This window comes from Callithrix jacchus, chromosome 22 (genome assembly GCF_049354715.1).
Source record: "Callithrix jacchus isolate 240 chromosome 22, calJac240_pri, whole genome shotgun sequence".
NCBI lineage: Eukaryota > Metazoa > Chordata > Mammalia > Primates > Cebidae > Callithrix > Callithrix jacchus.
The window spans coordinates 394,848-421,852 of NC_133523.1; the positions used below are offsets into that span (position 1 = coordinate 394,848).

At 61.0% G+C, this 27,005-nt stretch overlaps 2 protein-coding genes across 2 annotated transcripts in view; both read right to left on the reverse strand.

The window, feature by feature from the left end:
* Positions 1–10,335: 10,335 nt before the first annotated feature.
* Positions 10,336–14,081, reverse strand: C2CD4C (C2 calcium dependent domain containing 4C). The gene is made up of 2 exons (XM_008986849.6): positions 13,957–14,081; positions 10,336–13,375 (listed from the first exon to the last, which is right to left on the reverse strand). Exon 2 carries the CDS (start codon positions 13,344–13,346, stop codon positions 12,090–12,092), a length of 1,257 nt encoding a protein of 418 aa, XP_008985097.1. The 5' UTR covers positions 13,347–13,375; positions 13,957–14,081; the 3' UTR covers positions 10,336–12,089.
* A 6,433-nt stretch (positions 14,082–20,514) lies between these two features.
* Positions 20,515–27,005, reverse strand: part of SHC2 (SHC adaptor protein 2) — a 29,989-nt gene continuing 23,498 nt past the window's right edge. Inside the window, exons 12-13 of the mRNA XM_035284067.3 lie at positions 23,008–23,183; positions 20,515–21,450 (exon numbers count right to left, since the gene is read on the reverse strand). Coding sequence (XP_035139958.3) covers positions 23,055–23,183 — 129 coding nt within the window. The 3' untranslated portion in view covers positions 20,515–21,450; positions 23,008–23,054. The remainder of the gene's footprint in view (positions 21,451–23,007; positions 23,184–27,005) is intronic.

Consider the following 27,005-nt stretch of genomic DNA (forward strand, 5'->3'; position numbering starts at 1 on the left):
TGTGGACTCCAGAACGCTGAGGACACATCTCTGCGGTGAGAACACCCAGCCACGTGCCTCTGCTGCGGCAGCCCCAGGTGGCGCCCGCTCAGCCCACGGGGAGGGCCAGCGCTGGCCACGTCCGAACGCTTCCAGAAGAGCTGCTGCTGCACAGCCGTTTATTCATTTGCAAGTACCTCAAGCATACATTGAGCACCGACTGTGTGCCGCACCCGCCCCAGCAGAGGCTCTGGGGACTCAGCCATGAAGAAAAACAGTGAAATCCGTGCCCTCCCGGAGCTGGCACCTTGGTGGGAAGACGGGGAACAAACACGATTGGTGGATGAGAATCTGTCAGCAGGGAGAACGGGGACGGCAGTGGTAGGGAAGGCCGCTAGGTAGGGAGGCTGGGGGCCTTCCCGGGAAGGGGACTTGGGCAGAGACAGAAGAGAAGTTGAGGACGGGACTGGGAGGTGATGCTGGGGAGGGCACCGGGAGGAGAGGCCAGGAGATGGGTGGGGTCAGAGCCTGAGGTTACGGTGAGGAGAGGGCGCCAGGAGATGGGACAGGGTCAGGGCCAGCAGGGACAGTGGGACACACTGAGGCAGTGGGGTGAGTGCGGCTGGGGAGGAGGGCATTAGTGTGGACCCCATTCCATGGGGCCTGCGGCTCTATACACCAGCTGCTTCTGAGTCTGCATAGAGGTCTGCACGGCCCTGTGCCAGGCAGGCAGCCCCCTCCATCTCTGCAGCAGCTCCCTCTGGGCCCACAGAGTCACCTGCAGCTCCTCAGAACACGCTCGCCCTGAAGGTCTTCTCCGGCTTTTGGGGGTGTGTGTGCAGGTGTCCACATGAGAGACCTCGGGGAGGGCTGTGTGTGGGTGTCCACGTGGGGGACCATGGGGAGGGTGTGTGTGGGTGTCCACGTGGGGAACCACAGGGAGGGGTATGTGTAGGTGTCCACGTGAGAGACCTCGGGGAGGGCTGTGTGTGTGGGTGTCCACGTGGGGGACCTTGGGGAGGGCTGTGTGTGGGTGTCCACATGAGAGACCTCGGGGAGGGCTGTGTGTGGGTGTCCATGTAGGGGACCATGGGGAGGGTGTGTGTGGGTGTCCACGTGGGGAACCACGGGGAGGGGTGTGTGTAGGTGTCCACGTGAGAGACCTCGGGGAGGGCTGTGTGTGTGGGTGTCCACGTGGGGGACCTCGGGGAGGGCTGTGTGTGGGTGTCCATGTAGGGGACCACAGAGAGGGTGTGTGTGGGTGTCCACGTGGGGGACCACGGGGAGGGGTGTGTGTGGGTGTCCATGTGAGGGACCTCGGGGAGGGGTGTGGGGACGTGTTCATGTGAGGGGCCTCAGGAATTGGCATGTGTGCAGGTGTCCACGTTTGGGATCATGGGGAGGGGCACATGTGTGGGTGTCCACGTGAGGGGCCTTAGGGAGGGGTGTGTGCAGGTGTCCACATGAGAGACCACAGGGAGGGGGGTGGGTGTGCTGGTGCCCATGTGAGGGACCACAGGGAGGGGTGTGTGTGCAGGTGTCCACGTAAGGGACCACGTGGGCAGGCTGGGTCCGTGGCCCTGCTGCATGTGCTGGTGTAATCTGAGGTTTGCTCACCCGTCACCCACCCTTATTATTGTGCTATTAAGCACTCGAGGCGGAGGACGACGCGGTTAAAAATAGCCCTTCCTTTCAGCCAGAGAGAGCCTGTGAGTGAGTGGGTGTGAGGAGGCCTGGGGCCCGTGGGGTGGGATCTGCAGCTGCCTGTGAGGGTGGGAAGAGGTCTCGCCCCAGGCCCCCATCCTGCTGATTTCTCAGAAAACATCTTAACACCCCAGTCTTTAGTCTATTCAGCTAAAACATGGACACTGGATACCTGCCAGGCCCTGTTCTAGGTGTGGGAAGACGCTGGGAGGTGGTCCTGGCCCCCACAGAGCACTGAGAAGGAAGCAGAGTTGGGGGACGGTGGGCAGCAGGGAAGGCCACTGAGGTGAGGGCCCTGAGGGTTTCTAGGCAGAGGACAGCACGAGCAGAGACTCCGAGACCAACGTGCCTACTGTGCAGGCAAAAGGGGGCCCTGTGGGAGCCGCGGACGGAGCAAGGGAGAGACAGAGAGGAGCGAGGGCAAGGAGGTGGCGGGCGGGTCACGCTGGGCCTTCTGTGGATGGGAAGGACTTCGGTTTTCACCACGAGCCAGGTGGGAGAGGCGGAGGGCTGGGTACAGTCCGGAGGTGCCAGGCCTGGTGCTCACAGCCCAGAGACAAGGGCGGAAGCAACAGAGCAGGTCTAGGGACAGACCATGGACTGGTTAGTAAGGAAGGGAGGTGGGGAAGGGTGATGGGTGGTGATGATGGGGAAGGACGGTGGGGGGTGATGGGGAAGGACGGTGGGTGATGATGGGGAAGGACGGTGGGTGGTGATGGGGAAGGACGGTGGGTGATGATGATGGGGAAGGACGGTGGGTGGTGATGATGGGGAAGGACGGTGGGTGGTGATGATGGGGAAGGACGGTGGGTGATGATGGGGAAGGACGGTGGGTGATGATGGGGAAGGATGGTGGGTGATGATGGGGAAGGACGGTGGGTGATGATGATGGGGAAGGACGGTGGGTGGTGATGATGGGGAAGGACGGTGGGTGATGATGGGGAAGGATGGTGGGTGATGATGGGGAAGGACGGTGGGTGGTGATGATGGGGAAGGACGGTGGGTGATGATGGGGAAGGACGGTGGGTGGTGATGATGGGGAAGGACGGTGGGTGATGATGGGGAAGGACGATGGGTGGTGATGATGGGGAAGGACGGTGGGTGATGATGGGGAAGGACGGTGGGTGATGATGGGGAAGGACGGTGGGTGGTGATGGGGAAGGATGGTGGGTGATGATGGGGAAGGACGGTGGGTGGTGATGATGGGGAAGGACGGTGGGTGATGATGGGGAAGGACGGTGGGTGATGATGGGGAAGGATGGTGGGTGATGATGGGGAAGGACGGTGGGTGATGATGATGGGGAAGGACGGTGGGTGGTGATGATGGGGAAGGACGGTGGGTGATGATGGGGAAGGATGGTGGGTGATGATGGGGAAGGACGGTGGGTGGTGATGATGGGGAAGGACGGTGGGTGATGATGGGGAAGGACGGTGGGTGGTGATGATGGGGAAGGACGGTGGGTGATGATGGGGAAGGACGGTGGGTGATGATGGGGAAGGACGGTGGGTGATGATGGGGAAGGACGGTGGGTGGTGATGGGGAAGGATGGTGGGTGGTGATGATGGGGAAGGACGGTGGGTGATGATGGGGAAGGATGGTGGGTGATGATGGGGAAGGATGTGGGTGATGATGGGGAAGGACGGTGGGTGGTGATGGGGAAGGACGGTGGGTGGTGATGATGGGGAAGGACGGTGGGTGATGATGGGGAAGGATGGTGGGTGATGATGGGGAAGGACGGTGGGTGGTGATGATGGGGAAGGATGGTGGGTGGTGATGATGGGGAAGGATGGTGGGTGATGATGGTGAAGGATGGTGGGTGATGATGGGGAAAGATGGCGAAGGATGACAGAAAAGTGTGTGTTCTGGGTACCTGGTCCTGATGAGCTCGGTGAACACTTACAAACACACTCAGCGTAGTGACCACCACCCAGATGAAAACACCAAACGGCACAGCCCCCAGGGACCCCTCATCTCACCTGAGTAGATAGTAGGTAGCTGCCCTGGAGGCCCCATCCCGACTTCCGTTGCTGCCAGTGCGTAGGTTCATGTTGGCCGCTCCTGATGTCCTCCTGCAGGGGCTGACCCTGGGTTCCCTGTGCGGCGGCCACGTCACTCCGCACCGCATGTGAGGCGAGGCCACGGATTCCTCTGCATGGGTCACTCAGCCCGAGTGTGAGGAGAGGCCGCGCGTTCCTCCCGTGCAGCAGCTCCACCTTCTCACAAGAAGGTTCTGGTGTGTTTGGAGAGCAGAGCCCCTGGGCCTGGTGGGTGAGCAGCTGACAGAGGACTTGGCTGGCCCCGTGACCACTCGCCCTGTGTGAACAATACATATGACCCTCCCTGTGTGTAGACAACACATGTGACTTTCTATGTGTGCAGACATGTATGATTCTGTGTGTAGACAACACGTATGACCCTCCCAGTGTGTAAACATGTGACCCTCCCTGTGTAGACATCACGTGACCCTCCCTGTGTGTAGACAACACATGTGACTTTCTATGTGTGCAAACATGTATGATCCCGTGTGTAGACAACACGTATGACCCTCCCAGTGTGTAAACATGTGTGACCCTCCCTGTGTGTAAACATGTGTGACCCTCCCTGTGTGTAGACAACATGTGTGACCCTTCATGTGTGTAGACATGTATGATCCTCCCTGTGTGTAGACAACACATATGATCCCATGTAGATAACATATGAGCCTCCCGTGTGTTGATAACACGTATGGCCCTCCCAGTGTGTAGACAACACATATGACCCTCCCTGTGTGTAGACAACACATGTGACTTTCTATGTGTGCAGACATGTATGATCCCGTGTGTAGACAACACGTATGACCCTCCCAGTGTGTAAACATGTGTGACCCTCCCTGTGTGTAGACATGTGTGATCCCTGTGTAGACAACACGTATGATCCCATGTAGATAACATATGAGCCTCCCCGTGTGTTGATAACACGTATGGCCCTCCCAGTGTGTAGACAACACATATGACCCACGCCGTGTGCTGGCACCTTTCTAGGCAGCTTATGTGCCTTCTTTCATTTGCAGGTTTGGGAAAGTTGCCCAGACCCTGGAAAGGGGCAAAAATATCATTGCCTGCTGTTTCAACCCAGGATCCTGGGCACGGTGGGCATCAGGGCAGATCATTCTCTGGGGTGGGCCGGTCCTGGGCACTGGTGGGTTCTGAGAAGCGTCCCTGGCCTTCGCCCACTCCACCCCAGGAGCCGCCCTAATAGTGACACCCGCAGATGCCCCAGACACTGCCCAGTGTCCCCTGGGGCTGAATCGCCCAGAGGGTCACTCCTATTCCAGGTCACTCTGTGGACCCCTCACTCCCCGTCTGCCAGTGTCCCGGGTCTGTGGGGTTAGACGCTGCCTTGGGACTGACAAGGTGGATGACTTCTGTCCCCGGCGTGGCAGCAGCTGCCAGCCTCCTTCCTCCTGCTGCCTAGGCGTCAAGTCCAGTCCCACTGTTCCTCGGTCACACGAGCCACGGCAGCTCATAACTGAAGGACGTTTATGCCGTGAGTGCTTTCAAAGCTCCATTTTGCCATCACCAGAAGCTTAGAAGACAGTGTACACTTGGCACCTCATTTACACGGTGGGAAACTGAGGCTCGGGGGGGAGGGGCTGGCCCAGCATGCTTTGTGGGGAGTGTGGGAGCCGGGGCTGCAGTCCCTGATCTGAGCTGTGCCTTTGGGAGACGAGGAAGGAGCATTCTGTGGCTTGGTGGGGGAGCCCAGGTGGGAGGGGAGGGTGGAGACAGTGGCTGGTGGGGACGGGTGCCTCTGAGCCACCCAGGCCACAGGCAAAGGGTGGCCTGTCCAGGGCTTTGGGGTTAACGAGGGGAGCTCGGGAGCAAGGGTCACGTGTCCACAGCTGGAGAGGGCGCACGCCTAGGGAGGCCACGGGGTTACCCGGAGTGACCCACATGGAAAGGTCAGAGGGCAGTGGCCGACAGCAGCCCCTGTTCCAACACCAGCTGCAGTCCAGGGCTTCCCAAGTCCACTCTCACTCCTGAGATTTGCAAGGACGCACAGGACTCCCAGCCAGAGGTCCCGGGCAAGGGTGCAGATCCCATGAATGGGTTAGGGCACATGAGGCAGCATCCAGGAGAAGCCCGTCGACCTGTCCCGGGAAGCTGGAACCACACGCCCCGAGGACGCATCGACAACCGGGAACGGGCGTGCCAGCCTGGGCATCCAGAGCTCTACAGGGACACCCTCGAGGGGCTCTGATCCACTGACTGACTGCCTGCCACGGGGTTGCCCTCAAGTCCCAGGTTGTCTGACGCTGTGGGACCCACAGTTGGTCTGACTGGTGTGGCCCTCCCTACCCTGGACCGAGACGCTCCTCACAGGCAGGGCAGAAGTCACCTCCCAGAGCCGAGGCAACGTCCAGACCTCACTCCACGCAAGACGGGATTCTTCACCATGTGGGGGAAGGTGTGGGTCTCATCCGTGGCCTTCCAGCCGGGCTGTCCCAGCAACCAGGACTGGGTGCCACATGTGCTGGGTCAGCACTCACCCAGCCCCACCAGCAGGCAGGGGAAACCAAGTCACAGGGAACGGAGGGATGAGTCAGGACTCTGACCCACGCTGGCAGGGCTCAGCTCCACACTATATGTGGGGCCACGGCGGCGGCGGGGTCTGAGGCAGGGCTGGGCCCACCCAGGCCGTGGTCACCCTCTCACCTGGCGTCCGAGGCAGGGCTGGGCCCGCCCAGGCGGTGGTCACCTCTCACCTGGAAGGCAGGGCAGCCAGCGCCTTATGGGGGGAAGGAGCTTGGAAGTGGTGTCGGCCCCACCCAGGAAGGGCACTCGGGTCCAGTCCTGCCCGAGGTCCTGGCCTGACAGCTGGGAGGTGTGCGCGGGTCACTCTGCCTCCCGTGCCTCAGTTTTCCATGGGTGGTTGGCAGTGGGCAGCATCTCAGTGAGGATTCGGCGGGTCCTCCCACCCCCCAGGCAGGACTTAATCAACAGGCACTGCCTGTGCGTGACCCGGAAGGAGGCTCCAGGGCCACATGTCACTGCACAGGAGGGTAAATCGAGGCTCGGGGCCGGTCACCCGGAGCCGGGGCCCAGGGCTTGCCCGTGGGAATCTCCCGCCCTCGCCAGGGTGAGGGGCAGGCGCCCTGGTCGGCTGCCGCCATTTCCTCCTTATTGAAGTCATTTTTCTCCTCCCATCCTGGAACTGGCCGTGGGCAGCCCCTCCCTCCACCCCCAGGAGCTGAGAAGAAAACCAAAGCTTGATTGAATCAGGCACTGGGGCGGTGGGTGCCGCAGAGACAGGCTGCCCCCGTCCAGGGAGGCCCAGGGAGCCCCCGCCGGGTGGGTCTGAGGCCCCCTGTAATTACGGCCCCCATGTGATTATATCAATTATCGTCGCTATTCTGTGTCTGCTTCCGGCCAGCGAGCCTGTGGATTTCGCCGTACCACGCACAAGCCTCCGGGCCTCATCACAGACACAGCGTACGGCCCGGGGAGCCTGAGACCCAGACGAGCCATGCAGCTCGCCCGGGCCACACCCCACGTGGAGGATGGGGCTTGAAACTCACCCTCCAAGCTCCCCCCACACATCAGGGGTAGAGTCTGAAGGCCGCAGAGATGAGATGCCAGAAGGCAGGGGGCCTGGGAAGGGTGGGTGGGCTGCCGCATGGGGTGGGTCCTGATGCCAGGGTAGGGGCCACAGGCAGCCATGGAAGGTTCCAGAACAGGGGCCACAGTGGATGCAGGGGACAGCTTTGTTTGGGCAGAGGGGCTAGTGCTATGACAAAATGGGATGGAGGCCCATGATCAGCGCCAGGTCCCAGGAGCCTTTCCTCACCCGGGGACACCCCTGCTGCCCCAGTGCCCCTCCCCTCCCTCCCTCAGTTCAGATTCCGCTCCTTCCACAAAGCTCTCCTTGGCAGTGGCTCACACCTGTAAACCCAGCACTTTGGGAGGTCAAGGCACGTGAATCACCCGAGGTCGGGAGTTCAAGACCAGCCTGGCCAACACAGTGAAACCTTGAAACCTCACCTCTACTAAAATACAAAAATTAGCCGGGTGTGGTGACAGGTGCCTGTAATCCCAGCTACTCGGGAGGCTGAGACAAAATTGCTTGAACCTGGAAAACGGTGGTTGCAGTGAGCCAAGACAGTGCCACTGCCTTCCTGCCTGGGAAGCTGAGACTGTCCCCCCCCAAAAAAAAAAAGTCTCCTCGATTAATTCTGTGGCAGGAGGCTCACTCCCTCATTCCAGGGCCACTTTCCCCAGCTCTGGGAGGTAGAAAGCCCAGGCCTCGGGGGCTTCCTTCTCTGCCATTTCCCCCACGTCAGACTCAGGCAGTGATGCCCCTCACTGGATGACTGTTCTCTGCCTGCCAACTTGAAAAATGAGCCGGGCGCAGTGGCTCATGCCTGTGATCCCAGCACTTTGGGAGGCTGAGGTAGGTGGATCACTTGAGGTCAGGAGTTCAAGACCAGCCTGGCCAACGTGATGAAACCCCATCTCTACTAAAATACAAAAATTAACCAGGCATGATGACAGGTGCCTGTAACCCCAGCTACTCGGGAGACTGGGGCAGGAGAATCGGTTGAGCCTGGGAGATGGAGGCTGCAGTGAACCAAGACTGCACCACTGTCCTCCAGCCTGGGTGACAGAACGACAGTCCATCTCCAAAAAACAAAACAAAGCAAAAAAAAAAAAAAAAATCAAGCCTGTTTGAGCAAAGAAGGGACTTTGCTGGCCCACCCTCTGAGCAGAAATGGTGTGCAGTTATGGGCTTCAGGCGTAGCTGGATCCAGGCGTCCACAATGTCACCAGGCATCTGACTCCTCATCTTTCAGCTCTGTTCCCTGTGATGGCTCCACTCTGAAGAAGGGGCATCTTTTTGTAATTTGCATGAAATGGGCTGCCCCCTGGCTGTGCCCGTGGCCTTCCCGAGGGTAGGGAGACTCAGGATGGCCACCAGGCTGGAAGGAGAGATTGCTGGCAGGCGCATATGGCCCCTTCACCGCACAGCACCCGCTGGGGCTGAGCGCTCTGTAGCGCCAGGGATGCTGCCGGCACCAACAGTAGACTCACTCTGCTCAGGCTCAGAATCACAAGGCAGCAAACGGCAACAGCCAGGAGAGAGCAAGGGCATCTGACACCGCTGGGGTCGGGACTGACCTGAGGGGCAGTGGGCCAGATGCCACGCAGCTGCCGCATCCCGAGATGACGCCCACGTGGAAGGAGGAGCAGGGAGGGCGTGGGCAGCCGCAGCTCCCAGAAACCAGCAACACAAACGCACACACGAGAGCACGCCAGCAGTGACACAGCCACGCACAGAGCACAGTTACACATGCACAGCACGTATGCTCACATGTGCACACACCACACACACACGGGGAATACAGCCACACACAAGCACGCAGTTACACATACACAGCACATCTGCTCACACGTGCACACGCCACACACACACGGGGAACACAGCCACACACAAGCACGCAGTTACACATACACAGCATGTCTGCTCACACGTGCACACACCACACACACACGGTGAACACAGCCACACACAAGCACGCAGTTACACATACACAGCATGTCTGCTCACACGTGCACACGCCACACACACACGGGGAACACAGCCACACACAAGCACGCAGTTACACATACACAGCACGTAGGCTCACACGTGCACACACCACACACACACGGGGAACAGCCACACACGAGCACGCAGTTACACATACACAGCACGTCTGCTCACACGTGCACACACCACACACACACGGTGAACACAGCCACACACAAGCACGCAGTTACACATACACAGCACGTAGGCTCACACGTGCACACGCCACACACACACGGGGAACACAGCCACACACAAGCACGCAGTTACACATACACAGCACATAGGCTCACACGTGCACACACCACACACACACGGGGAACACAGCCACACACAAGCACGCAGTTACACATACACAGCACGTAGGCTCACACGTGCACACGCCACACATGGTGAACACAGCCACACACAAGCACGCAGTTACAGACACAGCACGTAGGCTCACACGTGCACACACCACACACACACAGGGAACACAGCCACACACAAGCACAATTACATATGCACACACAGCTCATGTGATTACACATGCACACATCAGCACACACGACACAGCCACACACTAGCAGTTACACATGCATGCGCAGCTCACATGCTCACACGTGCACACGCCACACATGCAGTGAACACACAGCCACACATGCATACACAGCTCACATGCATGTGCATACAGTAGCACACATGGTGAACACACAGCCACACGCAGTTACACATGCACACACAGCTCACGTGCTCACACATGCACATGCCAGCACACACGCTGTGACACAACCACACACTCCTCAGGGGTTGTCTTGAGGGGCGAGAGGGGGAGGGGTCCGTCCTGAGGGGCGTGAGGGGGAGGGGGTCCCGTCCTGCGGGGTGAGAGGGGGTAGTGCTGGTTTCTCAGGGACCCGGCCCCCGCCCCTGCCCGCTGCCCCTGGAGACCTCAGAAAGCCGGTGCGAAGGACCTCACTGATCTGGAATCTGCTCCACCTCCTCCCTGGAGTTCAAGGCAGAACTCCCGCATTATTAAACCACCAGGCAAGTCAACCTGCACCCCCGCATTCCCGAAACACCTTTATTGAACTATAAACAGCGTTTATAAACAAACACACTTGGGGGAGGGGTGTCCTAAAGATTTACCCACAGTCAACTTCAGACACTAAGATACGGAACAGTGCAGGCTGCTATAAAATGGGGACCCCCTGGAGAACGGGGCCTGGAGGCGTATGAATCAGAGAAGGGGGCAAGCTCCATCGTCTCTCCCCACAGGGCGCCTCCCCTGCCTCCCCCGCCCGAGGAGCCTCAGCCCTGGATGCCCCGGAGTCCCTGCGACACCAGGCTCAGAAGGGACCCAGCCCCTCGGGCGCCACACTCTCCCTCTGGGGGGTCAGGGGTGTGTCCCGATGGATGTCAGCAGGGGCTCGGCTGCTCCTCCAGGCCTGGAAAGCGGCTCCTCCACCTTCTCTGCTCAAGAGGGACAGCGTGTGGCAAAGGGGGTAATGAGGAACCCCACAGATGTGCCCTGGTCCCCCCGTGCCCAGCAGCAGCCGGGAGAGGGGAAGGCACTGGCCGGGCCTGGCCCGTGCTTCAAGTCCTATCATTTCTGCATCATTCTGAGCCGGAACCACCTCCCTCAAATCATTCAAGGACCCAGGTAAGCACCCTGAGCCACCCGGCGGCACGAAAGGCCACAGCCGGGTACCCCCTACTGCGGCCTGGGCTCCCACCCACAGTCTATTTACACACGTGGCGTCAGAGCCACAGCCCATCAGCCACGGCGCATCACCGCCCAGCTGCGAGGAGGCTGGACAGAAGGGCGACGGGGTGGCATTCCTCAGCAAGAGGGATGGGCGGCAGAAGTGGCCAGACAGGCCTGCACCCTAAAAGTGAGCGCAGACGGCGTCGGAGGAACACCGGACGGGAGAGCTGTCTCCCCCACCTCTGGCATCAGCGGCCTCCGCCAGGACGTCTCCGCTCAGACTGTGGCTGAAGCTGCTCCCTCCTCTCCCACCCCCCAGGAGGGCACCCACGAATGACCCGCTCACCACCAGAGCCTGGGAAGCTGGGGTCTCCCAGAGCCAACCTGACCCCTGGGAGGGGGCGCCTCCGGCAAAGCCTGAGCCTGGTGTGGCCCAGAGACCCTACTCTCTGCAGGGTGGGAACTGGACGGCAGGGCGGGAATGGGGTGGCTGGGCAGGAACCCGGGGGGTCAAGGTGGAAATGGAATGGTCAGTGGACTGGGAACTGGACAGACAGCGGGGAGGGAAGCTGACAGCAGGGTGGGAACTGGACGGCGGGGCGGGAACGGGGTGGCTGGGCAGGAACTGGGGGGTCGCTGTGGGAACTGGATGGTCAGTGGAGTGGGAAGTGGATGGACGGCAGGGCGGGAAGCTGACAGCGGGGTCGGAAACGGACAGTTGGGTAGGAAATGGGCAGCAGGGTGGGAAGCGGACAGTGCAGCCTGTGGGGAGGAATACACGTGCCTGGTGGAGGAGACCACTGGCTCTGTCCATGGCCGAGTCCCGGCCATGCATTCCTAGAACCCCGAGAACCTCCTTCTGGAACTGTGTGAAAGAGGCGAGGGGGCGTTGCCGGGCCAAGGGGGACCCTCAGCCCTGCGAAGCGGCCCTTCCTCTTCCCCTGCGGCCCCTCTCCTCCTCCTCCTCCTCCAAAGAATAAATTAATTCACGAAAAATAACACTCTGGTCAGCATCGGGGAGCCACCGCAGCATGGGGGCTGGCCCAGCATGAGTGTGTGGAGGAGAGAGATGGGGTCTCCCCTGGGCACACGCCCCCCAGCTGAGCGGGCCCCCCTCTACAGGAAGGGCAGCAGGGCGGTCAGGGGCAGCTCCTTCTCCCCCAGCAGCGTGTCCCGCTTCAGGCTGCTGCCCTTGTTCACCACCTTGATCCTCAGGGCCAGCTTGCGGGCGCTGGCAGGCCCCAGGCCGTCGAAGAAGAAGTCCTCGTTGAAGACGGGGTGACGGCTGTTCTTGATGATGGTGCTGCGCTGCTTCTGCAGCTTGCCGGGCACCAGGCACAGCCCCACGCAGCAGTTGATGGTGCGGGCATCGCACAGGCGGTCGTACAGGCCCTCGGCGGCCAGCAGGCGCACCCGCAGGCGGGCCTGGCCGGCCTCGTACTCGGCCAGCAGCCGCACGCTGCCCCGAGGGCCCACGTGGACCGTGTGCTCCCCACGCGCGGCCTGGCCCGACTCGGGGCCGGGTTCCGGGGGTGCCCGGCGGGTCAGGCGGCGCCGGCTCCCGGGGCTGGTGTCCGGGGTGCTGTCGTCCGCCGACAGGGAGCCGTGGCGACCCACCGACTGCCGGAGCTGGCTCACCTTGGCCTGGCTGTCCTGGGCGAAGCCTTTGAGCAGCGACACCGAGCGGGACAGCAGAGGGGACCCGAAGGGGGAGGACTCGGCCGAGGACCCCGTGTCGCTCTCGCCGCCGCTGAAGCCGCGGCCGGGGCTCATGAGGGCCCCGCCAGCCTCCCTGGGGCCCCCATTACCCCCGTTGGCCTTGGCAGGTGCCCGGCGGCGCCCGGCACCCGGGGAGCCCACCTGGGCCAGGGCCCCGTGCTCACTGTGGAACAGGGACTCCTTGCGCCGCGTGTGGGGGCTCTCGGCCAGCGTGGCGAAGCCGTAGGACGTCTGGGCCTTGGGCACCGAGGGCAGGGACATGGCGCCCGGGGCCAGGGGGTCGAGGGGGGCCTCCTCCGGCCAGTCCTCCGCGCTCTCGATCTGGATCACGTGCCGGGTCGCCGCCTTCAGCAGGCTCTTGCTCTCGGCCGCCAGCTTGGCGGACAGTCGGGGGCTGCGGGGGGCCTGGCGGGGCGAGGCCGGGGCCAGGTTCTGCTCCGACGTGGACGGGCCCAACGCGGCCTGTCCCTCCGCCTCCGCGGGGCCCGAGGCCAGCTTGGGGGGGATGAAGAAGTCGGGGATCTTGTCGGGCGTCAGCACGTTGCTGTACAGCGGCCCCTTGGAGGCCTTGTCGCCTGCGTCGCCCCCCACGCCCCGGCCGTTCTCCCCGGACCCCCGAAGCCGCCCCAGGAACCACATGTTGCTTTTTCTCATGGGGGCGGCCGGGACCGGGGCTGCGGCGCCTGCGGAGAGAAGCCGGGGTCAGGGGCCGGGGGCGGCGGCAGGGCCCGGGCACCTGTTCCTGGTGGGGCCGCCCCGGACAGCGGGGGCGGAGGGTCCTGGGGTCCCCCGGGCGCCGCGGCCCAGGGCAGGGGTGAGGGCGAGGCGGGTTCGCCCCCCGTTTTCCGGAGAGATCCCGCGTAACTTCCAGTCCCAAGCCCAGGGCGGTGGGGGACGGGGGGGGGGTGAATCTCTGACTCCCGGGGGAGCTCCGGGGAGGGGGGAGAGGCCGCGCTCCCGCCCCGACGCTGGCTCCGAGCGTTCCAGCGCGCCCTCCACAGCGTTCCGCGCTCAGTCCCCGGGGAAGACGCGGCTGCGGGTGGCCCCCGGGGTGTCCCAGCTCCGCCCCCCGCTCCCACCCACCTGTGGCTTCTCCGCGGACCGCAGGGCCAGGCGGGTGGGGGGAGGGCGGGAGGTCTGGGGCCAACAGCGCAGCGAGTCGACTCCCCGGGGTCCCCCCACCCCCGCCCTCTCCAGACTCAGCTCGGGGTGGGGGTGGGGTCCTGGCAGCCCCCAGCGGAACGGGCGGGGCCCCCGCACTCACCTGCCCGGGGTTCGGGCCGGACGCTGGACACGCGCAGGGGTCTCGGCGCGCGGGCTCCCGGGGCTGGCGCGGGGGACGCGGCCGGAGCGGGGATGCGGGCGGCGGCCGCGCAGTCGGACTCATTCACCCGCGGCGGGAAACCGCCCAGCCCCGCCGCCGCCGCCGCCGTATTCCTCCTAGTACGGCCGCCCGCGCCCCCGCCCCGCCCCCGCCCCGCTCCGCCCCCCAGAGACGGGGGTGGCGCCGTCTCCCCGCAGTCCCCGGAGGCCGTTGGCAGGGAGGAGCCTGGCCAGGATCCGGGGGTGACGGGGGCGGGTGGGAAAGCAGCAGGTGGTCGCGGTTGGCTGCTGGCCACCCCGGGCGCTCAGCCGGAGCCCCAGAACCCCCACTCGCTGCCGGCCACTTCTCCGGCGAGGAGCTTTCCCGACTAACGACGACGAATTAAACGGCAGCAGTAACAAACGCAGCCGCGGTGATGATGCAGCCTTCCTCCCTGCCAGCCCCCCGGCGTCCTGGTGGGTCCCTGACTCTCACGCAACCCGGCACGCAGGTCCTACTGCAATCCCCAATTTGCAGATGAGGAAGGTGGGGGTTTCCTTCCAGAAACAAGGACGGAACAGCGAGGAGAGCTGGTTTGACTAAAGGGGTGACCTCTCAGCAGCCGCCAGGAAGACTGAAAGGGGGCTGCTCCTTCATTTCACATAAAACCTTTCCGAGCACCTGCTAGATGCTGGACAGTGCCCTGGCCGCTGGGGACACAGCTGGGACGGAGGGAGGTGGCCCAGCCCTGGCGATGCGGGGGGCAGGATGGCCCACAGCGCACAGGTGGCACAGAGCTGTGGGTGGTGACTTCCGGAGCAGGAATCCAGGAGGAAAGAAACTATGAGGGTCAGGGCGAAGGGAGAAGGTCAGGGCGTGATTCACGATGGAGAATCCCAGAGAGGGTAAGAGCAGTCCAAGCCCAGGCTTCCCCTTCAGTTCCTGAAACCATAGGGTCTCTCTTCCTGAGGCCCAGACCCACCTCCTGCCAGCTGCTCCTGTGATCTGCCAGCTTCAGCCTTCACTGCTTCCTTTTCTCCCTCCCCGCCTCAGTTTCCTCTTCTGGAACCGAGCTGAGCAGCTCCCAGCCTCTGCATGCACAGAGCTAGCAAGATAACATATCGCCAGGACCAGCCCGGAGCCAGTGGACGCCTGGTGCTTAATTAAATTATCAATTGACCAGGAGCCTCCGAGTTCTGGGAATGTCCCCACACCTTGATACGGCTGAAGCTGGAGGAACGGCTGCGGCCACAGTGGCAGAAAAGGGGTCCAGGACGGTGAGGGAGCTGGGCTGAGGCCTCCCTGCTCTCCACGCACCCTTGCAGTGAGGGGTTAGGGTCGTGCCGTCCAGGGGGAGAGTGAGACCCGGAGGAGCTGTGACCCCTTATGAGAGGCCATCTCAGCCTCGTTCACCCAGCAAACACTGAAGAACCCCCACTTTGTGCTGGAGCAATCGTGATGCAGCCCCGAAGTCTGACAGGGAGGCGGACACAAAGAGATTCTCCCCTTCACCACCGCTGCCCACCACAGCCTGGCAGGGCCCCCGAGCCCCAGCTCTGCCGCCATGAACACCCTTGGCTGCCATCCGCAGCCCCTGCTGGGCCCCGGGTCGGGAGGACGGTCCTGGAGGTCTCATCCCTGTAGTCTCCCCAGAGCCCAGGCCAGCCACGTCTCCAACAAACATTTGCCAAGGTGGGGAATAGCATCACTGCGGGAACAATGTTCTGTCAGCAGGCGGAACGGGAGGGGCCTCAGGGGCCACAGAACCACCCTCCTCCATTGCAGACTGGGAGACCAGGGCCCAGGGAGGGAAGGGGACAGCTCTCAGTCGGGGCCTGAGTCCTGGCGCCATCACGTCCCGAGGTATGACGCTGGACAGGCATCGGGACCTTCGTCTCCGGCGGCACAGGACATCATGGCATTCCGGTGGGGGTTCAACAGATGACCACGTGCAACGTTCTAGAGCAGTCTTTATGACTGCCTCCATCAGTCTTCCTCAGACGCCTCACAGGTGAGGAAGGGGACTCAGCTGGAGCTGACCCAGATCTCGAAGTGCGCCCGGAGCCCTGACCCCACCACAGCCTGCCTCAGCCAGAGGCCCCACCCGATCCCAATGCCCTGTCACATTTGGGGGCTGTGGAAACAGGCCCGAAAGGTACCGGGGATGGGTCCCTACACTTGCCCTGTGGACTGACACCGACCCGCTCTGGGCAGGGCAGGGGCAGGGGCAGGGGCAGGCAGGGGCAGGGAGGCCGGGCCTTCTGGCTGGTTAGCTCTGCACCCTCAGTAGGTAAACAGGAGCTTCTCCGGGTCAACAGAACCTTCTGCCTCCCTCTGCAGCAGCCCAGCCGCAGCCCTCAGGGATCGGAGACCGGGGCCTGGGGATTCCGGCTCAGGCTGGACAAGGCGGCCCAGGTGGCACTGACCAGCCCATCTCGGCTCCAAGTCATGGCACCTCGTGCTGGGTGACTTTGGCCTCCACCGCCCCAGGTGGGGGCCCCCTCAGGGACATGGGGCTTCCCAGAGCCAGGCCCGAATCTAAGGCTGCCCCACAGTGGCCTCCGGGAGGTGGTTTAAGAATAAAAAAGTGTCTGCAGTCGGAGCTTCCGTGCTGAGGAGGCCACTGGGCACCTGTGTGCAGCTTGGTGACTTACCCTAAGGGCCTCAGGAAAAGGTGGGGCGGCTTAATAATAAAACAATCCCAGGAGCAGGACTGTCTGTGAGCTCCCAGGAGGGACGGGGCTGGTCCGAGTATCACAGGTTAGCCCAGTGGGAAGGCTTAGGAGGGTCATCGCCTTTCCAGATAGGGACACTGAGGCACGGGGGAGTGGCCTGATTCCTCATGGAGCGGACAGAACCAGCTGACCTCCAGGCCTGCCGCAGGGCGGGCGCTCAGTCAATACCAGCTGGTACCCCAGGCATCCTGGCCCCCCCCAAGGCACTGTTACCCGGGGAGTCCTGGCCTTCCCCCACGGTGCTAGCTGGTACCCGGGGCGTCCTGGTCCCCCCACGGCGCTAGCTGGTACCCGGGGCATCCTGGCCTCCCCCCCACGGCGCTAGCTGGTACCCGGGCATCCTGGCCCCCCCCCATGGCGCTAGCTGGTACCCGGGCATCCTGGCCCCCCCACCACGGCTCTAGCTGGTACCTGGGCATCCTGGCCCCCCCACCACGGCTCTAGCTGGTACCCGGGCATCCTGGCCCCCCCCCCACGGCTCTAGCTGGTACCTGGGCATCCTGGCCCCCCCACCATGGCGCTAGCTGGTACCCGGGCATCCTGGCCCCCCCACCACGGCTCTAGCTGGTACCCGGGCATCCTGGCCCCCCCGCCATGGCTCTAGCTGGTACCCGGGCATCCTGGCCCCCCCACCACGGCTCTAGCTGGTACCCGGGGCATCCTGGCCCCTCCACGGGAGATCCTCCCATCTCCTCATGTATTCGATTCGGGGAGGGAGGCAACTCACACAAGCGGCACAGCACACTAGAGGTTGAATCTGACCCGGGATTCTCCTGCCTCCCACTCCAGGCTCAGGCTCCCGAGGATCGGATTATTGAGTTAATGACTCCAATTATCGGAAGTACAAAGGTAGGAAGGGGTAGGAGACAGGCGTGGACCCGGCTGGAGCCAGGCGTCTCGGCACTCAGGCTCTTCCAGCGCAGAGAACAGGACTGGGAGATGGGGGCCCTCCAAAACGAGCTTCACCCTCCCAGTGGGATGGTCTCTGAAGTCACCTCACCTCTCCGAACCTCTGTTTCCTCATCTGTAAAGTGGGAGCATCCCAGCACCCCGAGTTCATGCTGTTCTTGGCACATGTCCCAGCAGGCGCCAGTTCTATTTACATAAGGACTTCGAAGAGGACAGACAGAGGTGGGGTGTGGATGGGCAACCTGGGCCTGGGGACCCAAGGCTACGTATGAATGAATGAATGCACGAATGAATGAAGTGCACGCAGACCCTCTCTGGCCTACATGTCTTGGGATCTGCCACTTCTCACTCCCCAGCACTTCCCTGGTCCAGTGCCTCCTCCCTGCCCTCCCCCCGATTCCTGTCCCGTTCCCAGCATTGTGCTTCCCACTGGGAAATATCACAGGGAATCCACACGCATTGCCCCTGTGCTTAAAAGACCTCTGGCAGCTGTTCCTGGCCCCAGGCCTCCCCCAAGCTCAGTGTCCTCACCTCAGCCACACAGGCCACCCTTCTGCTCCCTGGCTGTGCTGGCTGGACACACCACAGGGCCTTTGCACATACTGTCTGCTCTGCTCAACACGCTACTTTCTTCACCTGGGGCCTCAGCCTCCAATCGTGGTCCCTGTGTTGTTCCCACAAAGATATCCCCTGGGTTTCCTGGGGTCTGTAAGCTCCAGGGCTCACTGCTTCCCATAGGTGTTTGTGGGGTTTTTGTTTTGTTTTGCTTCTGAGACACGGTCTCCTGCTCTGTCCCCCAATGTGGAGTGCAGTGGTGCAACCTCAGCTCACTACAATCTCTGCCTCCCGGTTTCAAGGTATTTTCCTGCCTCGGCCTCTCGAGTAGCTGGGATTACAGGCACGCACCACCACACCCACCTCATTTCTGTATTTCTAGTAGACATGGGTTTTTGACATGTTGGCCAGGTCTCCAACTCCTGACCTCAGGTGATCCGCCAGCCTCAGCCTCGCAAAGTGCTGGGATTACAGGCGTGAGCCACCTCACTCACTCCACAGTGGGTGATCTGCTGAGTGATCTGCTGATGAATGTCACTTGGCCATTAACTCCACGAGGGCAGATCTGTCTCTGTCACTACTGCATCCTGTTTGCCCGCCAGAGCTCCTGGCAGATGAAAGATACTCAATGCAAGCATGCTGAAAGGTGGGGGTGGGAGCAAGGGGAGCAGTGAATGGAATGAACAATCAGTAGACAGGTGGATGACTGATAGATGGGGGGATGGATGGACAGATGGAAAATGGATGGGTAGAATGATGATGGAGGGTCAGGCAGATGGATGGGGGACCAGGTGAGTGAATGGATCAATGGGCAGATGACTGATGGGTGTACAGACTGGGGATGAATGGGTGATGGATGGATGGATGGATGGATGACTGATGGGTGTATAGATGGGGGATGAATGGGTGATGGATGGATGGATGGATGGCTGATGGGTGTATAGATGGGGGATGAATGGGTGATGGATGGATGGATGACTGATGGGTGTATAGATAAGGGATGAATGGGGGATGGATAGATGGATGGATGGATGACTGATGGGTGTGTAGATGGGGGATGAATGGGTGATGGATGGATGGATGACTGATGGGTGTGTAGATGGGGGATGAACGGGTGATGGATGGATGACTGATGGATGTATAGGTAGGGGGTGAATGGGTGATGGATGGATGGGTGGATGACTGATGGGTGTGTAGATGGGGGATGAATCGGTGATGAATGGATGGATGACTGATGGGTGTATAGATGGGGGATGAATGGGTGATGGATGGATAGATGGATGGATGGATGGATGGATGACTGATGGGTGTGTAGATGGGGGATGAATGAATGGTGATGGATGGATGGATGACTGATGGGTGTATAGATGAGGGATGAATGGGGGATGGATGGATGACTGATGGGTGTATAGATGGGGGATGGATGGGTGGATGGATGACTGATGGGTGTGTAGATGGGGGATGGATGGATGGTTGAATGCATAGATGAGTGGGTTACTGGTGGATGTGTAGATGGGGGATGGATGGTGGGTTACTGATTGATTTATAGATGGATGATGGATGGGTGAGTGGGTTGGTTGTGTAGATGGATATGTAGATGGTTGGTTGGTTAGATACTGATGGATGTGTAGATGGGGGGCAGATGGTGGGATACTGATTGATTTATAGATGGACGATGGATGCATGGATGAATGGGTTACTGATATATGTGTAGATGGATGGATGGACAAGTGGGTTACTGATACATAGATGGGAGGATGGATGGGTGGCTCTTTCTCCACATCTCTGAAATAAGACACGTGTCATCGAAGTTCCTTTTGAAGGCTCCAGTCCTGGTTAAGGACAAACCAGACTGGCTTTTACTCCCCACACACACCCTTACTAGACCTGCCCCCTAGAGCAGTGGGTAGGGCTTGCCAACTGCAGAGAAAGCAGTCAGAGATTCTCTCCTCCCCAGAGATCCTGGGCCCTTGAGACGGCCAGCAGGGACGTGGCGAGGTTGGGAACCTCTCCCCTGGAAAGATGCTGTGTTTGTGGGAGAAGTCGGGGGTCTCTGGGAGGCAGAGGCTCAGATATAACATGGCAGGTCTGAGGCACAGAGGCTGGCGTGCTTGGGCATTAAGCTGGGCATCAGGAGCGGGGCATCGAGGAGGATGTCTGAAGACACAGTGAGAGACACGCTAGGAAGACAGCAGGGCAGGCCCCGTCTAAGGCCACGCTGGGGGCATCCTGGGGAAGAAAGCAAAGCTCTCGTCCGACGCGCACCGGGCCGTCTTGAGAGAGAGGTTTGGCGTTTGGGTGATGAAACGGTGTCTCCAAAGAGGTGGGAGAGGTGTTTAATGGAGAAGTTGAAGTGTGTTTTATCCTGGATAAAACAGAGGTAACGGAAAGAGGAGACGGGGCTGCTGGGCAGATGGGTCACCCCACAACCTGCCAGGCATGAGCACACGCATGGCGTCACCTCCCTTCTCCCCAAGTCCAGGCCCCCAGGGAGGCCAGACATGGTCCCTGTGAGCCTTCCCAACCGCTGTGCACCTGGGAGGAGCCTCCCAGCCTCAGCCCCGCAGGGACCCCCGGGAGGGCAGGTGAGCTCGTGCTCCTGTGGTCACTCCCAGGTTGCAAATGTCCAGTCTCGGTCCACCGCTGGGAAGGCAGGTGGGGGAAACTGGTAGGCACCGCCCAGGCCAGGCAGCCACGTCCTTCCTCCTGCTCCCAGGTGGGGCAGGGACCTCACGGCTGCCCCATATCAACCATCTTGGAGTGGCCTGGCTGCCCCCGTCATCCCAGGTGACTGCAAGGCTGCCCCCACTTCAACGTCAGCCTGTGTCCCGGCCTGAGAACCCCAAAGCACCTTAATTGTCCCCCCTCAAAGACAACTGTGCGCCCAGTTCCTCGGGCGGGAAAAGTAAGCCCAGCCAGGCCCGGAGCCCGCCTCCTCCCCGGGGTCCTGGTAGCCCCTTGCTCCGGGCGCTAGACCGAACCCGCCTGGCCAGAGGGGCCCCCACGGGCCTAAGGCAGCGGCCGCTTCAGGAGACGTTTTCTTTAAAGGCGAGAAAAGGTTCCGTCTTTGGTATGAACACCTTACTCCAGGCGGAGGGAGGGGTGGGCAGGGGCCCCGGCCGTCAGGAAGCTCTGCCCAGCCCGGGGCGGCTGGAGGAGGGACCATGCCTAAGGCTCATGCGGAGAAAGGAGAGGCTCCCGCCTGACCAGGATCCAGGAGGAGGGCTGAGAGCCCCAAGGCCATGAGGACGGGCACCTGCGGGCGGAAAGAGAAGGCGAGGTCAGGGCCCAGACGGCGGCCGCAGACGTGGGTTCTGTGCCAGCCACACCTCGGTTCCGCCTCGCCCCCTCTGGGTCCCCAAAGCCTCTCCCAGGCCCAGAACCCCCTCTTCCTGCAGCCTGAGGCCGGCTGCGTGGGGGAGGTGCTGCCCAGGAGAGGAGGCAGGAAGCAGACTGTTGTCATGGGGACCGAGAGCGGCCCGACCTGGCCCAGAAGCGCAGCCCTTGGGGAAATTCCACAGCCCCCTCCCCCTGTGGCCCTCCCTCCTCCCTGGGCTGCTCTCTCGGCCTCCATACCCTCAGCCCCAAAGTGGCAGCCTCTCCTGCCCCACCTCACCCGGAGGAGAGACCCTGAAATCACGCAGACTTGCCTGGTACTCCCCTGTCCACACCCTACCGTGGGCCCCTCCCCCGCCCCCGCCAGGCCCAAAAGTGGAGGCCCGAAGCTGCCCGGCCCAGCCTGAGGCATGGTCTTCTCCCTGCCTGGGCTCACATGCCAGCCCCTACCTGCCCTGGCATCCCCCCAACCCCACCCCACACTCTCCAGTGGGGTCCACCACTCCTCTGGGAGGGGGGCGTGGACACTCAGCATGAAGCAGGGTTCCATAAACATCAGGTGATGTGGCCGGCGCCGTGGCTCACGCCTATGATCCCAGCACTTTGGGAGGCCGAGGTGGGCAGATCATGAGGTCAGGGGTTCGAGACCAGCCCGGCCATCATGGTTAAACCCCGTCTCTACTAAAAATACAAAAGTTAGCCAGGCGTGGTGGTGGGTGCCTGTAATCCCAGCTACTCGGGAGGGTGAGGCAGGAAAACCGCTTTAATTGAGGGCATTAAAAAAAACCTGCCCACGACTACCCACTGGGGTCTGTTGGGGGGAATAGGGGAGGGACAGCAAGGGGTGGGGAGTTGGGGAGAGATAGCATGGGGAGAAATGCCAGATACAGGTGAAGGGGAGGAAGGCAGCAACTCACGCTGCCACGTGTGTACCTATGCAACTATCTTGCATGTTCTTCACATGTACCCCAAAACCTAAAATGCAATTTAAAAAAAAAGAAAAAAACCTGCCCAGGAAGGCTCACGGTGGCCAGAAGGTGGAAGCAGCCCCGTTGTCCCTCAGCGGCTAAACTGACCAACAGAAGGTCCCACCACACAGTGCAACATTCTCCAGCCGTGAAAAGCAGCCAGGCTCAGACCCAGCCACTGAGGGACTCACCTTGAGGATGTCACACTCGGCAAGAGACGCCAGACACGGAAGGCCTCTGTGGGTCAGCCATGTCCCATTTCCCTGAAATGTCCAGGACAGGCTGACCCACAGAGACAGGGGACGGGTGTGCGGGTGCCGGGGCAGGGGAGGGGCCGGGGAGTGATGGCTGGCGGGGACGGGGCTTCTTTCGGGGCTGACAGAATGTTCTGGAACGCGACAGAGGTGGCGGCTGCACGGCTCGGATGCCGAATGCCCCTGCGTCGTGCTCTACACGAGGGAAACGTGGGACACGTGAACCGTGTCTCTATTTTCAAGCTAGAAAAGCACCTGGCAAATAGGACGAGGCCGGCGGCCGTGGCGGCCACGCACGTGGCTCAGGGCTCCCGGGAGACCACGCCGCGCAGGTGCAGCTCGCTTTCCGCCGCCACGATGGGCTGCCCGTTCTGCAGGTGGTGGTCGATCAGGTGGCTGATGCTCTCAAACAGCACGTCCTTCGTCCGCACCTGCAGGCGGAGACCTGGGTATCAGCGCCCGGAGCCCGCCTGGACCCACGCGGTCGGACAGCTGCGTTCCCAGGTCCTGCCGGGGAGCCCCGGGGTGGCCGCACAGCCAAGTGGCCGGACCACAGAATTCCGGGACTCCAGCCACAGGGTCGGCTTCAGAATTCCAGAACCATTTCTGGCCTCCAGAGGCGTGAGAATGAACCTCTGCTGGTTATCATTATTATATTTTGAGATGGAGTCTCACTCCGTTGCCCAAGCACGGACACAGCCTCCAAAACCCCTGGGTCCTGCGTCCACACTTCCTGCCATGGGCTGAAGGGAGACCCCGGAGCCCTGAGCACCCATGAATGTGAGCTCACCGGGAAAAGGTCTCTGGAGATGCACAGGTCAGGTGAAGGGTACCGGGACAGGTGAGGGCAGGATGACTCAGGTGGGCCCTGAGTCCCACAGCTCTGTCCCGACAGGACTGATACACAGGAGGAGGCAGAGATGGGAGCTGAGGGTCCACAAGCCCAGCAGGTGCCGGGAGGGGCTGGACCCAGGCTCCCTCAGAGCCTCCAGGAGCTCAGCCCCAGCTGAGTTCAGGCTTCTGGTCTCCAGAGCCATGAGAATGAATCTCTGCTGGTTTATTGTGTGTGTGTGTGTGTGTGTGTGTGTGTGTGTGTGTGTGTGTGTGAGACATGGAGTCTCACTCTGTTGCCCAAGCGGGAGTCCATCTCACCGCAACCTCCACCTCCCGGGTTCAAGTGATTCTCCTGCCTCAGCCTCCTGAGTAGCTGGGATTACAGGCACCCACCACCATGCCCGGCTAATTTTTATACTTTTAGTAGAGATGGGGTTTCACCACGTTGGTCAGGCTGGTCTTGAACTCCTGACTTCATGATCTGCCTACCTCAGCCTCCCAAAGTGCCGGGATTACAGGTGTGACCCTGGCTTCTTTGTGTGTGTGTGTGTGACAGAATCTCATTCTCATTCTGTCACCCAGGCTGGAGTGCAACGGCTCCATCTGGGCTCCCCAATTCAAGAGATTCTCCTGCCTCAGCCTCCTGAGTAGCTGGGACTACAGGCACGCGCTACCATGCCCAGCTAATTTTTGTATTTTCAGTAGAGATGGGGTTTTACCATGTTGACCAGGATGGTCTCGATCTCTTGACCTCGTGATCCACCCGCCTCAGCCTCCCAAAGTGCTGGGATTACAGGCTTGAGCCACCGCGCCCCGCGGAATCTGCCTTTTAACAAAGTACCAGTAGATGTTCTGAAGCTTCTCCAGGTGTGGGAGCTGCCAGTCTGACCCCAGGGATCCATTTACCAGAGGGAATCTGACCGGGGAAAGAACTGGGGCATCGCACACCAGGCTGAAGGCCGGGCAGGGGCGGGGAGACCTGAAACAGTGTGGAGGGCTCAGGAACCAGAACACACACCTCTCACCCAAGCCCCACCCCAGCTTTGTCCCAGGCTGGGGTACACAAGCACCCCTCCGCACCCCCACAATGTGCTTCCTGCGGAGACCAGGCTGCAAGTGCAGCTGGATGGCTGAAAAAAACACCTCCTAAACCCTGAGAGGCCTCCTAACTCCCTAGCACCTCCCCGCCTGGGAAATAATCTGTGCAGCCCAAGGCCCTTGGATGCCGGAAACGCTTCGTAAGCCCTAGAACTCCTTGTAAATTGGAAAACGCTTTGTAAACCCTAGAACGCTTTAGAAGCTGGAGATTACAGAATCTCATCGGCCCAGAGCGGCCGTAAGATGCAGGAGGAGAGGGGAGGAAAACCACCATCAAATAATGACACGGTTCAAACATGCAGACAGTGGTTCGAAAAACAAAGCCCAGACTCCAAAGTTGTCACAATCGCGGCAGGGAGAGCGTCTATCCTGGAAGTGAAGACATTTGGCCGGGCAGGCACGGTGGCTCACGCCTGTGATCCCAGCACTTTGGGAGGCCGAGGACAGCCTTGCTAAGAGCCGGATGGACAACACCCACCCCTCTCTATGCTGGTAACAGCTTCTCAGGCAGAGCACATGACTCGGCATCTGGCTCCTCCACACGGGCGCCCCTCGCCCACTTCTGCATTCTGTCCCCAGGTCTCTATTCAGCACTAAACTGTGCATCTCAGCATGAAACTATACAGCTGAACCCGCGAAAACTGAAGAAATCCCGCCAAGCCTTACCCAATGGCAGCCCACCCTGTGCATCCTAGGCCAGCCCCCCTCTAACCCCCATAAAACCCCCTGCCCTGAGAAGTCAAGCGCGACTTCTCTGGCCCCCCTTTTCCTTAAGACCACAGAACCTCGCCCAGGAGATAAATAAATTGGCATCTGATTGTTCTTATACTGGCCTCGGTTTCCTCATTTTAAACTCGGCAGTAACCATCCCAGGCGCATCACCTCAGGTCAGGAGTTCGAGACCAGCCTGGCCAACGTGGTGAAACCCCATCTCTACTAAACAAAAAATTAGCGGGGCCTGGTGGCGCACGCCTGTAATCCCAGCTACTTGGGAGGCTGAGGCAGGAGGATCACTTGAACGCAGGAGGCGGAGTTTGCGGTGAGCCGAGATCAGGCCATTGCCCTCCAGCCTGGGAAACAAGAACAAAACTCAGGCAAAGAAACATTAAAAGAATGAATCAGTTCAGTAACTTGCTCCCAAAACTCTGTAAATGGAGACATGCTTTGTATACCCTCAGATAAATTAGATCTGATAATACCCTGTTTATCCCTCAAGTACATTACCATTTGTAAGGTGCGTAAGTCAGGATGAATGGAGAGGGAAGAGCAGGTGGCAATGGGAGAAATCATAAGATTGGAATTACGATTGGGAGGCCAAGGCAGGAGGATCGCTTGAGGCCACTGGTTCAAGACCAGCCTGGACAAGATCGCAAGACCACCCCATCTCTATAAAAATTAGCTGGGCGTGGTGGCTCACACCAATAGTCCCAGCTATGCAGGAGCTGAGGCAGGAGGATCGTTTGAGGCCACTGGTTCGAGACCAGCCTGGGCAATATAGCAAGAGCCCCCCCCCCCAATCTCTATAAAAATTAGCCGGGCGTGGTGGCTCACACCGATAGTGCCAGCTATGCAGGAGCTGAGTGAGGCAGGAGGATCGCTTGAGCCCAGGAGTTGGAGGCTGCAGAGAGCTACGACTGCACCACTGCGCTCCAGCCCAGGTGACAGAGCCAGACTCTGTCTCAAAAATAAACTGGAAACTACTTTGTAATTCCATAGTAGCCGCTGAAAGGCAACATCCGTAACAATCTGGAAAAGCTTCGGCAATACTGAGAGCCTCTGGATGCCCGCAAACCCCCAGCTGTGCCCACTCACCATGCCCTCGGGGTCGATGTCCACAGACCTCCCAGCTGTGCCCACTCACCGTGCCCTCGGGGTCATATGCCCACAGACCCCCAGCTGTGCCCACTCACCGTGCCCTCGGAGTCAGATGCCCACAGACCCCCAGCTATGCCCACTCACCATGCCCTCGGGGTCATATGCCCACAGACCCCCCAGCTGTGCCCACTCACCACGCCCTCCGGGTCAGATGCCCACAGACCCCCCAGCTGTGCCCACTCACCACGCCCTCTGGGTCGGATGCCCACAGACTCCCCAGCTGTGCCCACTCACCACGCCCTCCGGGTCGGATGCCCACAGACCCCCCAGCTGTGCCCACTCACCACGCCCTCCGGGTCGGATGCCCACAGACCCCCCCAGCTGTGCCCACTCACCGTGCCCTCAGGGTTATATGCCCACAGACCCCCAGCTGTGCCCACTCACCGTGCCCTCGGAGTCAGATGCCCACAGACCCCCAGCTATGCCCACTCACCATGCCCTCGGGG

Excerpts from the sequence above, each read along its gene's own strand:
- C2CD4C (XM_008986849.6), bottom strand. The coding sequence starts at position 13,346 with ATGAGAAAAAGCAACATGTGGTTCCTGGGGCGGCTTCGGGGGTCCGGG.